The 13,572-nt window shown below is 42.8% G+C and overlaps 1 protein-coding gene across 2 annotated transcripts in view; it reads left to right on the top strand.

Moving 5' to 3' along the window:
• Nucleotides 1-13,572, top strand: part of LOC137424717 (glutamate dehydrogenase, mitochondrial) — a 64,609-nt gene that overhangs the window by 9,831 nt on the left and 41,206 nt on the right. For both annotated transcript variants that reach the window (XM_068112460.2, XM_068112459.2), the window contains exons 2-4: nt 5,097-5,177; nt 10,643-10,698; nt 11,928-11,991. In XM_068112460.2, coding sequence (XP_067968561.2) covers nt 5,097-5,177; nt 10,643-10,698; nt 11,928-11,991 — 201 coding nt within the window. The remainder of the gene's footprint in view (nt 1-5,096; nt 5,178-10,642; nt 10,699-11,927; nt 11,992-13,572) is intronic.

The raw sequence follows: 13,572 nt of genomic DNA, 5'->3' as shown, positions 1-13,572 counted from the left end.
AGGGAGGCACAAAAGCACAACAGTAGAGAACAGGGACATCGTGAGATCTGTGGAAGGGAGAGGGCTGGGAGGGGGAAGGGGTACACGGTATAAAACAAATTGACACTACTAGGAATTTCAGGAATGAAGTCGGAGATTGAAAGAGGTGGATTTGGAGTGTATTAACGAGGGTTTGAAAAGATCGAGGTTTTGGAAGGGGGGAGATGAGAGATGGTGGTGAACAGCTATTTAAAATACCTGGAGGGAGGAGTGGGATTGAAGAGAGTGTGGGAGTTTGTTCCAGAGGCAGGAGAAAAGAGGAATGAAAGAGTGAATGTGAGCAGAGAGTCTTGATTTTGGCAATTTCACCAGAAGAGGGTTGCTGGCAGATCTTGTGTGACCTGAAGGAATATTCGGGGGACAGAGCACACACAAAGCTGGGGGAACTAGGCCTGAGAGGAGTCTGTAGAAGACAGAAAAACCACATACCTGCCTGCGGTGAGTGAGAGAAAGGCACTCAGAATCGACTTTATCGCGGGAGATACAAATGATTCTAATAGCCTTTGCTTTCTACAGCATGAAGCCGAGCTAGGTGTGTGTGAGGTAGGAGCACCAGCCTAGAGGGGAGAGCAGTACTCCATCAAGCTGCGGATTAAAGCTTTGTATGTGGTGAGAATCTCATAAGTGGCCAAAAAGCTATTTCAGGAGCCTCGATCTTGTATACAAAAAAACGAAAGAAAAAAAAGGACTTCGCACGACGGAGGATGCCCAGTCGGTGACTGGCTTTGGAGGCCAGCTTGGAAATGTGATTTTCCCAGAAAAGATCATGGCTGATAGTGAGACCCACTCCTCACCCAGCTCGTACATGTCACTACTGGTCACGCCTCATCCTTTCCGGTTCATCATGTATTCATTAATATTCATGTAACTCCCAATACCACATTGACTGACAGAATTCTTCTAGAGGGTTGTTGAGAAAGTAGATGGGAGGGTTTTCCAGATGGTCTTTTCGGAGAGACATAGTGAGAGTGAGAGATTTGTTAGGATTGAAAGACATGTTCCACTTGGTTGACCAGTTTGTGATTTTGTCCAGGTCTGCAGAGAGTGAAGAGGCTGCTGCCTGTCGATCTGACGGTTGAGATATGGAGCGGCAGAGGGTGGGGTCATCAGCGAAGAGATATAGAGGCTTTTCCAGATAGTCGGAGAGATTATTAATGAAGACCAGAAAAAGCACAGTGCCCAGAACACTGCCTTGAGGAACTCCAGCCTGAACAGGAAGGGGAGATTAGAGAATTCTATTCAGGACCACACGTTGTCTGCAACTGGAGAGGAAGTCTGCAAGCCATGCATGGAGATTCCAATGGATACCATAACAGGAGAGTTTGTTGAGCAGAGCGGGGTGCCAGACCGTATCGAAGGCATGAGATATGTCAAGGGAGACGGCTCTGATTTCCTGTTTGGCATTGAGGAGGTCCATCCATCGTTGAGGCAGTAGAAGCAGCATGTCCAGAGTAGAGTGACATGGTCTGAATCCAAATTGATGATCTGAGATCAAGCCATTGGAGAAGAGGAAGGATGATTTAATATCATAAATGATGATGGATTCCATGACCTTGCTGATTATTGCGAGCAGGCTGATTGGTCTGTACTTGCAAAGATCTGTTTTTGCACATTTTTTGTATAAAGTGGTAATGTTTGCTGATTTCCAAGCAGATGGCAGATGACCTTGAGCCAAAGAAAGGGTGAAGAGAACAGAGAGAGGATGTGATAGAGCAGCAAAGCAGGATTTTAGGACCCGTGGGCTGATGCCGTCTGGTCCAGTTGCAGAATCAGTCGAGGTTTCACAGAAACTTCTCCACCTTGTCGGGAGAGAAGGACACAGAGTCCAGGAGCAGCTGCGTACGACTGGGTAAGGTGGGAACAGAGAGAGATGGGTTTGGGACACTAGATTTTTGAGGCAAACACAGATTTGAGGCATTCAGCTTTTTCACGTGCAGAGTCAGTTGTGTAGCTGTTTGAGGTAAGGGAGGGGATGGAGGGGAACAAACTCCAGAAACAGATTTGACCAGTTGCCAACAGGATTTGGAGGAGGGAGACAGGTTTGAGAGTTGTCTTGAGAATTCTTGGCGAATCTTGAGAATGCCCCTCTTCTATGATGTGTATGGCTTATTTTATTGACTTGTAATACCAGGTGGCATTGTACAATACACATTTCCATAGAGAGAATTAGGGTGCACCACCACCACCACAATCCCTGCGGGGGGGGGGATTAAAAAAAATTCTTCCCCTAAAAACACCCCGAGTACAACAAGCAGTTTTCAACTCGTTCCATCCAGCAGTTCAGGAGTGAATCGAAGTAAAACAAACAAATACACACACTGATATTTATGATATGATATTTGGTATTTCATATGATATTTAGTATGATAATTTCCCCTATTCTGTGTTGTCTATGGTTTTAATGCAGAGAGTTGGTGTGTTTTATTATGACTTGTACCCCCTCACTCCATGAACAATCATAGAGAATTCGTGGTGTCATTCCCTCTACCCCCAACCAGAGGCTGTGAAAATGTGAAAAAAATTATCATGTAAAATGTTATGTACCCTCTCCTGCATGGCTTCAAATAAAAAGACTCCAAAGGCAAAAACATTATTTTTGTGATTCATTTTGACCTTTGATCCCCTGTATAATCCCCAAAGCGAATCTAATTGATTCCCTCCGCCACCAAAGGTGGATGGAGGTTATGTTTTCACCCCTGTCCGTTTGTCCATTTGTTTGTTTGTGAACAAAATATCTCAAAGAGTTGTGGATGGATTCAGACGAAATTTGGCAGAGATGTAGTGTATGTCACAAGGACGAAATGATTATATTTTGGTGAAGATCCGGATTCGGATCCGGCTACTAGGATTTTTGAAGTGATTCTTCACCATTGGGAGATCGGGCCAAAACGATACATAGCAGGATATCTCAAAAAGTTGCGGACGGATTTGGACAAAACTTGATAGACCGGTTGGGTGTCTGACAAGGACGATTCGATTCGATTTTGGTGAAGATCTGAATTTGGATTCGGATATGAGAATTATTTAATTCTTTAAGTGATTCTTCACCATTGAGTGATATGGCCAACCAGGCGGAGGTATGCCCTCGACTGAGGGCCATTCTAGTTTTTTATGCAGTCAATAGGGGACGTTTGAAAGCACCTTTGTGCCAACTTTAATCTCCCCACTCTAATACAACTGAATAAATTTTTATATCTTAATTTTGATGTAACATACTCTCTTTACAGAATTTTGGTGCTGCCAAAGTAGTTTCTCGGCTCGGGTTATACTGGGTGGTTTGCCATTGCCTTCTCGGCGTTGTTTTTCACGCTCTATCCTTTACATGCTGAACTCCAAGTAAGGCATCACGTATCATTTAAAAAGTCTTTGGGATGACTCAGCTGGGATTTGAACCACCGACTTTCCAGACTCAGGGCAGAAGTTCTAGGAAGGCAAAATATTTTATCTTTTGGTGTTTCACCATTGACCACTTGAATCGGAAGTGGTTAAAAAAAATTGGGGGAAGGGGGTCCAAGGCAAACGTGAAGGATTGGCTGAGAAATGAAGTAATGAGTGATTGTAATTCTTGGAAATATTAAAATGTAGGAAGAACAATTGGGGAGATGGATTTCTCCATGGTAGGAGGGGAGACTTGAATATTACAAGTAATATAATGATTCCATTTTCAACGTACAGCAGGGATCCATGCAATGTGAAATGTGACCAAGTCCTTAACTCTTTTGAACACACTTTCGATTCCTACCAACCCACTTTTTGTCACCTCCAACTTTCCACATATATTTTTATTTACTTCACATACAACCTTCCATTTTTTTTGCCGTTAAAAGCCTGTCAAAAGGACAAGTTGGAGATTTTCTTAAAATTGAAGACTTCAAATATTAATCATGACTTTTCTTTCCTCTGCATGGCTTGGAATAAAAACGTACCTTTCTTTCATGATAGATGACGTGTTGTTCAGTTTTTAAAAGTACATAAACTCAGCAGTCCTCTTGATTACCACCTTTAGAGGCCATTTTTCCCCGCAAGCGGGGGTTGGCCTTTTTCAGGGACCGTGGTTGTTGTTGTTTTTTTGGTCCCCTTTTTGAAGCAATGTTTTACGGCCGGATGCCCTTCCTGCCGCCAACCCTTTTTGTCGCCTTTTTACGACAAACAGGGAATTACCAGTGAACTGGTATTCAATTTGCCGACCTCGGAAGGATGACAGGCTGAGTCAACCCCCCTGGCGTTAATTCAGCGATCGACCGGGATTCGAACCCAGGAAAGAGCGCGGCTGTCGTTCCTCTTCCTGGCATAAATCCAAACTGCATTTCGTCGATCTTCACCTTCTTCCTTATCCTCCTCTCCAGCACCCTTTCCAATACCTTCATTCCATGCTCCAATAACTTTATCGCTCGGTATGAGCCACAAATGAAAGTTTTTTTGGGCGGTGTATACTTGACTAGCAGACCGCTGCTTATATCGCTCCCAAAAATATACATGCATTACCTCATTTCCTATGCATGGGTTGTAATCAATACGTACCTTTCAATCCTCAAAACTTACCTTTTTCGGCCAGCCAAAACGTGCCTTTTATTTCATAGTGGAGACGCGTTGTTCAGTCGTCACATGTACACCATAGGCCTGAAGCCTGAGGCCTATAAGTCGTGACCAAAATGGCTGATGTATGGTATGATTTAATTTTGAGGTTAAAATTGTGGGTGGATTTCGGCCAGCCAAGCTCTGCCCTAGACAGACAAACAGACAAACAGACAGACCCTGGCACACAGACTGGTGGACAATATTATAGTGGATAAGATAAGATGTGAAAGGCTTCTCTGCTGCTATTTCTAGATTTTGTTTGATTTTAATATAATTAACATTTAAATGGTAGAGCAATATAATTTATATTGTCATTTGCATTCTGAACATTGTACTCGCAGCAGTTTTTCATGCAACTGATCCTTTAATTTTGTTTTGAAAACGAAAACAATTTTTGGCCAAAAAATAGAACTTTGTCATATCATTATTTATTATTATTATTTATTTTTTAATAATTGTTTTTTAAATTTGTTTTCTAGGAATTCGTTACAGCATGGATGTGAGCACCGATGAGGTGAAGGCCCTGGCATCACTAATGACGTACAAATGTGCAGTCGTGGGTGAGTATGTAATGCATGCCGTACATTTATTTTTGGTTCAAACATACAAAAGCTTGGTCCTTCATTCAACACGTATTCTCTCGTTTTCCATAACTTTGCTTTAATTGTTTTGAAGCTGATGAAGGTTGTCCTTTGCTGGAGGAAATATAAGATATTTAATGTCTTTTGAATCATTCATTAATAATAATTACCCAATGTAAATAGTGTTTTCAGGAGTCCTCTTCTTCTCTGTTGCTTCTTTTCAAGGCATTATTGGCTTAAAATTCTGGGTCGACCCCTATGATTCAACAACTACTGATGAAAGCACCTGGTTAGCTTATTTTGTGTTTGTCTTATTTTACCTACCTCATTGCAATCTGTACTATAGCCTGGTGTTGGCTTAGCGGTTAGGGTGCCGGCTTGGGATCCTAGGATCCTCGGTTTGAATCCCGGTCGATCGTTAAATTAACACCAGGGGGTTGATTCAGCCTGTCATCCTTCCGAGGTCGGCAAATTGAGTACCAGCTTGCTGGGCTGAATGATCCCGGTGTGTACCCCGGTTTAGAATAGGTACACCGTATCCCTGCGCATCGTAAGAGGCGAATAAGGGTTGGCGTCAGGAAGGGCATCCGGCCATAAAAACATTGCCTCAAACAGGGAACCATGATTGTCATGGGGCCCGCAAGACTAACCCCCGCTCTAGCGGGGAAAATGGCCTTAAAACGATCATTCATTCATTCATTCATTGCAATCTGTACTATACCTGATTGATGTCTGTTGGGGCACAGCACCATTGTTTTACTCAGGGTTATGTACCAGTACATGTAGAAGCATGAGTTTGCCCATACTCCCTTACCATGAAGCACAGCTATATTTTGCCTTACCATTTGCCAGCTTAATTTTTTGGACAGGTTTAGACTTAATGAGGAGCTGAACGATAGAGGGATAGAGAGCGGCAGGTTTACAGACCGATGGACGGTCTTTTATACAGATAACATAGCTGTTTACCTCCTCATCAGCTCCCCCAGCCCCCATCCATATTCATGCTCTTTTCCACCTTATTTAACTTTTCCCAAACCCACCCCATCCTTTCCAGATTTTTTTTTTCTTCCCTCCTTCTCCAACCATCTTTCCCTTTGTAGTTCCATTACTGAAATCACTGTAGAACAAGGACATGGTGAATTGGTGTATTTTTTACTTAAACTTGAATTGCAGGGACAATGGGAGACAATGGAAAGATGGGATTTACCCTGGGGTCTGATTATCATGAGCAATCGGTGATTGACGCGGTAAAGATGTCTGTTGGGGCACAGCACCATTGTCCATTTTCATCTCCACCAAGTCCGTCTCCACCGACACCCACTCTATCCTGACAAACTGCATCACTGAAATAAAATCCTGGCTTCAAATCAACTTCCTCAAGCTTAACTGTGATAAATCTGAAATAATCATCATTGGCCCAAAAACGCTCACAAAATCAACCCATAACTTTGCCCTCAACATCGACGGTATCCCAGTATCCACCTCCCCTCACATCCGGAATCTTGGCATCATCTTTGACCAAACCCTTTCCTTCGACAAATACACTAAACAGATCACAAAGTCAGCCTTCTTTCACCTGAAAAACATTGCCCGTCTCCGCTCATCCCTCTCCTCCACGGCTGCAGAAACCCTCATCCACGCCTTCATCACCTCCCGTCTGGACTACTGCAATAGCCTCCTCTATGGTTCACCCTCAAAAATCACCAATAAACTCCAATACATTCAGAACTCCGCTGCCCGTCTACTCACCCATTCCCGGACCCGTGACCACATCACCCCCGTCCTTTACAAGCTTCACTGGCTCCCCGTCCCCCAGAGAATCCAGTACAAAATCCTCCTCTTGACATACAAAGCCCTCCATAACCTGGCCCCATCCTACCTGGCTGACCTCCTCTCCAGACACACTCCCACCCGCAACCTCCGCTCTGCTGGTACCAACCTCCTGACCCCCTCCATCCGGACCAAATTCAGATCCTGGGGGGACAGGGCCTTCTCCATCGCTGCTCCCACCCTCTGGAACTCACTACCTCACACCATCAGAGACTCCTCCTCACTCAAAAAAAAACAAACAAACAAACAAACAAAAAAAAAAAACCACCGTTTAGAGGCCATTTTTCCCCGCAAAGCGGGGGTTGGCCTTTTCGGGGACCGTGGTAGTTGTTGTTTTTTTGGTCCCCTTTTTGAGGCAATGTTTTACGGCCGGATGCCCTTCCTGACGCCAACCCTTTTTGCCGCCTTCAACGACAAACAGGGAATTACCAGTGAACTGGTACTCAATTAGCCGACCTCGGAAGGATGACAGGCTAAGTCAACCCCCCTGGCATTAATTCGGCGATCGACCGAGATTCGAACCCAGGATCCTAGGATCCTAAGCCGGCACCCTAGCCGCTAGCCCAACACCAGGGATCAACACCATATCAACTCACCACATTCAAAACATCACTAAAGACCCACCTGTTCAACACTGCATTCAACATTCAACCCACAGCATTTAACCCCTGACTATCTCTTCTCCTTCTCCCTCCTTTTGCTTTAAATATTTCCCTATTGATTCTTGTCTTTTTTGCAATTGTTGTTTTCATGTATTGTTATGCATTATGTTTTCCACTCTGTCAAAGCGCCTTTGGGCTTCTGGAAAAGCGCTATACAAAATAAATGAATTATTAATATTATTATTAAAGATAAACAGACAAGCAACCTGCCCTGAACCTGTACTACAAATAAATAAACTACAAACAAACCCTTTTGGATTACATCAGCAGAGCTCGTCATGAGAAAAATGCAGGCCAATAAGTGATCACTCTCCGAAACTTTCTCCTGGCGAGCAGAGGAGAGTGATTGATTAGATTTTCTTGAAAAGTCCAAACTATTCAGTCATGGATTAATAATTGCTCTACTCATTGATGTACAACGTAGGATTTACATGCGTCTCTTGGTCATACTCTTTTATTCCAAAACACTGAGTCAGTTTATCATCCCATTTTGTAAATGTCAACATGGACACTGAATTGCCTTTCGCAATGTCTGTAAATGATTCCCAGGCACACATTGAGATTGCTGGTTTTCTGCCGCCAAATACCAGCAAAACTCGGTGAAAGGAAAATGGTGGATCAACGGTACATCGACGAGTCAAAATAGTGGGAGTGACCACGTATGCTGCATAAAACACAATGACCATTTAATACAAATATTTTACAGAATGTTTTGTCTACTTCGGGAATACTATAAATTATATATTTTGAATCCAAATAAATTACCTCATCGGAATGACTGAAGCAAATCTCGATTGGACTAACGACATATGGGCTGGAGCCTCTACACCCATGTTACAGAATGGAATGGGATTGCTGTAGTGTGGTCTCTGACAAGTAAATTACATTTACAGACCAACGCAGTGCGGTCCAGGCATGCACTTGACCGAATATCTTCGAAAGGACAAAGAAGTAAAGAAAAACAAATAAATTGATGGAGGTGAGCAACAAATTACTTGCCCCGAATGAATGCAAGGCGAGTATACGGTGTGCACGAGCGATCGATTGCCATTCATGACAAGCTCTACATCAGCCAACTCATTCTGGTTCCCACATCAACTAGATGATGCAATCCCTGACCAGAGTTGCAAATCCCCACCTGGCCTTTTGGCCTCAGCTGAACAAAGAACATTGTAGTTGAGATGTTGAGGAGCTTCTTCGACACAGTTCTATAAACGATACAGTAGTAATGTCTGAGTTATCAAACCAGTCACCCAAAAGGGATAGCAGAGTCAACCAGTCATAGTGGAGTTGGAGGTACCATAAAATGACTGGTGTGGTACAGGTTATTGCTAAGCAAGCTGTATTTTCTGGTGCGCTCTCATTTTTCATTTTGCAAAACAAGTAATATCGGATATTGAGCCAATTCCCATTTCCGAATCATAAATAATTGCAACAAACATAGGCAAGACTCTCCATGGGAGGATTGTGAAGGCCTCCCTTTGTTACACAGGTTATCCATCACATTTAGGCAGCTGAGGTTAATGTTATCCACCACAAGCTATATTCCTCTGCAGATTATTGCTGCTCATTCAACTTTAGATCAGGCCAGAGTACTAATATAATGCTTCCAACTACAAGTTGCAGACTATGTCACCTGCTTTGGATGCTGACTTTAGTGGCATTGACTGCCCCCTCCCCTCTGGAAATATTAGCAATACCCTGAAACGGCCTTGAAATCTATGCTAGTGATGCGTATATGGAGTTTGGAGCCGAGCGTGTTGCATATCTGAAATAAAAAATAATTTGGGCCATTCCATTCCTAATTCTCCCCCCAACCTCCTTCCTGACTCATTGTTGGTTCCCCTTCTGAATTTGACTTGCAATGTGCAATTTGACCCCTTTTTTTTTATTTATTTTTTTCAAGCGAGGGGTCTGCCATCTGGATTCTGACTGGCACTGGTAATCGATTTCGGGAAATATTCAGTGGTCCAATTTCTTGCAGCTAAACGCATGAAGGGTTCTGTGGACCTTGCGATTATACAGTATGTGAAAACGAAACTGAAACGTGACTGTGGTGAAGTTGCAATAGCTTTCGTGTGAGAATGCAAGTCGTGTTGTTGTGTAATAAGCACTTTCACTGTCCCAGAAAAATAGGGTACGAGCTGGCTGTATTCCTAAATCTGACATCCAATACCAAGTGCTCCAACGTGCTGAGAGCAAGTGGACGAAATCCTTTAAAGTTCTGCCGATTGTTTTGTTTTGTTTGTTTATCTTCCTCGCACCATTAGGTGCCACGGGAGTTTCATTAGCTTGGGGTTACAATCCTGCATGGGTCACCACTCTGATGCCGGATACTCAACTGAGAGTGCAGGAATTTGGAATTTGCGAAGGGTGTCGGTGATGTCCTTCACAAGGAGTGCACGTGTTATCATGGGATCTTTAATGTCCAGTAACTAATGCTGGCAGACAGGATGCCAAGTTTAACATGCATCCAAGGGATGATGCAGACATTGATGTCAACCACCAGAATGACACCGTTTGTTGCTGGGCTGTGATTCAAACCCAGGCTAGACAAATGATATGTAGCACGATATTTCAAAAAGTTGTGCATTATTTTTGACAGAACTTTGTGGATGAGTTGGGTGAGTGACAAGAGCAAGCTAATTAGATTTTCATTCAGATCCGAATCCAGGTCCAGCCTGAGTCAGTGGGATACAAAACATAAACTGTTCAGCCTGGTGGAGGTATGCGCTCTACCTAGTGCCGTTCTAGTTCGATATGTATTTTTAGACCGCTGAAAATTAGTTGAAAACTTTTTTGGGGGGATGCTTTGAGATTAGAATGTTTTAATTGGTAATTAAGGGTGGGAAAAACTAGCATAACCACTTATATTGCATAACCACCATTGCTGTTTTCATGCCCCTTCTAAATATCATCGGATATTTCGAATGTTTTCCTTTGTGTTCACAGATGTTCCATTTGGAGGTGCCAAGGCAGGAGTGAAAATCAACCCCAAAAATTACTCGGTAGGTTTCCCCTCCCTCCCCGCCACCCCACAGCTTGGGTTAGGGTTGGCCAATGCCAGATGTGGTACAAGAATGACGTGGCTTTTCTAACTCCTCTGAGTCATGGTGTTTGTTGTTTCAATCTCTTAACATGTCATGCTTTGTCTCAGTAGATGTACATTTGTAATACTTTGTTAAATATGTAGGTCAAATGACTATTAAAGGTGTTTATTCTGTAATTTATTTGCATTCGTTTTAAAGTGACTAGGGGGATTTTTATTGTTACTATTTTTCCAAAGACATATTAAGGGACAATATACGTTCGTGGAAAAATAATTCCAGCATCCCTTATTTGGGATCCACGACTGCGGTCAATTTAACCTTTTTGAGTTGTATAAAAAATAATGAAGATATTATTATTATTATTATTATTTTTGGTGCATGATTGAGGTTTGTAGAAGAGCAGGAAAAATGGAAAGGGGGAAATGCCAACAGTAGAGTAGAAATGAGAGTGAGATTAAGAGGAGGGGGAGAAAGCCACATGGGGGTGAACAAGCAGCGCACACAAGCTTAATGGAACGCACGAAAAAGAGAAGAGGAAGGGTAAAGTGTGGATGAAACAGAAAAGGATCAAACCAAACGACAAACATAAAGAGCTGAGGGGAGGGGTGGGGAAGGTCACAATAACCTGAAAAAATGGAGTGGGAATGAGTCATTTGGTGTGGAAGAGGTCATGAGTATGAATGGGGATGCCAGAGGTAGTGGTGAACAGCTACTTTGAAGCCCTGGAGGGAAGAATGGGATTGAACAGACTGGGGAGTTCATTCCACAGGTGAGAGAAAAGAGGAACGAATGAGTGGGGGTGAACAATGAGCCTGGATTTTGGGAGTTTTACGAGAAGGTGGTTGCTGGTGGACAACCGCATGTCCACCAGCAACCTTCCATGCTCTGTAGAAACATGTGGAGGACAAAGCATGGAGATGGCAGATGGTGCAAGACCAGAAATAAGCCAGAATATAAAAAAAAAAGTTTGTAATTGCAGGTACAAATTGTTTTTGTGATTGCATTCTCATAGAGATTTGAGCACAATGCTTTCAGAGATACCAGGCACAGAAAACGTCATTTTATTTACCTTTTAATTCTCAGGCTAAGATCGAATTCAGCACTTTCCTTGTAATCACAATAATGTACTGTTGTGGTGAAAATAATCTGAACTTTTTAACAACATGCATGGCACCTGCTTCAAACAGGACAATGAGCTGGAGAGAATCACACGACGCTTCACCATCGAGCTCGCAAAAAAGGGTTTCATTGGTACGTGGTAAACAGGGTCTTGATGGACTCCATGTGGGAGCTTGAGGGGAGTTGGCCCGAGAGGCTTGAAAGTTTTAAACCTTTAATCAAGACTCACAAGTGTTAAAAACAAAAGTCTAAATGCAATGTTTCCCTGGGATTAAAATACAAACGTTGTATTTAAATGTTTACGTTTTTGTATTAGCTCTCTAATCCTCGCTGCTGTAATCCTAATAGAGATTGAGAAGTAAAATCAATAAACCGGCCTTGTTTTATTTCTTTCCCGAGAGTGTCTGTGGTTCACAGAGGACATTTTAAGTCTGAAATGCAAGACAATGATGTAAGGACACATCACTAAAAGTATTGAAATTTATTTTCGAAACACAAATTATATGCAAACAAGAGTCAAAAATAGGAGCTTGTCGGAGAGCTAGAACATTTAATGGATCAGAATTTAACAGAACAAGCAGAACTGCAGGCGAGGGGGGAATCGCCAACAGCAGGGTTGAGGGACAAAATAGAGGGAAACTTGGACAAATAAGGGACTTGCGGCAAAATGGATACAGAACAAGATGGCCTTTGATGTAAGTTTGGTGATTGCTCCTCTATGAAAGGTTTTGGTAGATGGTCAGGCCATTGAGTTCCAGGGACTGCACCTCCTCCTTGTGGCCATGCAGGGAAATGGATTAGATAGTTTGTTTGCCAATCCTTATGGAGAAGTGTGTGACTTTCTGGCATTGATGTTCCAAGTTGCTGTCCAGTTGCTCATTTTATTTAGCTTTGAGGAAAAGGATTCTGCAATGGCTGGCCTTTCACAAGAATGATTTATCGTTCCACCCATTGAGTCGTAGGAAAAATGCTAAAAAAATAAAATCGGATACATTGGTTTTCAAGAAAATCAAATAGCTCATTGACAGTGGTCAAGAATAACATTAGGTCCTAATATGTTTCCCTAGCTTGAAGGGAAAGATCATAGAAAAGCGCACCATCAAGGGCCATCAGCTGTTTCCATTCATTGATTCAGTGAATCTGGCAACCAGGCAACCACTCGAGCAGGTGGTCCTGAATGCCAAAATAAGATCACTCGGAAATCGAGGCTGGATGCCAGAGTTTTAGGCTCGAGAGATGACCCTAACATATTGCGTGGGATTCAGGGCATCTTCCACTGCAGTATCAGAGGGATAACCAGGTTGGAAGCCAAACTGGTTGTCATATATTATCCTGTTAGAGAAGAGAGTGTACTTGATGTCAGCTGCAATGATTTACTCCATTACTTTGCTTATGATGTGGAGAGGATTGATATGTCTATCGTGAGGGGATCTGTTTTGGAACTATTCTGATGGATAGGAGTGATGTTTGCAACTTACCTAAATTGAGGAAGTTGCACATCCAATAAGAACCTTTGAAGGAGAGAGGGCAAGGGTCAGAGGGTATAATAGAACTGAATGTTAGAGCACTTGTTCCGAGCCGAGTTAAAGTTAGAGGTGCCGAGCTGGTGATATACTTCTCCAATATGGTGTGCGAGACGGTGCTTGAGGCAATCTTCTGCAATGGGGGAAAGGGTGTGTACAGTAAGAAATACATTTGAGACCTTTCCTTTTA

This window comes from Myxine glutinosa, chromosome 4 (assembly GCF_964187855.1).
Source record: "Myxine glutinosa chromosome 4, kmMyxGlut1.1, whole genome shotgun sequence".
In the NCBI taxonomy this organism is placed as follows: domain Eukaryota; kingdom Metazoa; phylum Chordata; class Myxini; order Myxiniformes; family Myxinidae; genus Myxine; species Myxine glutinosa.
Note: the sequence above shows the minus strand (reverse complement) of the source record. Positions and strands in the feature narration are given on the sequence as shown.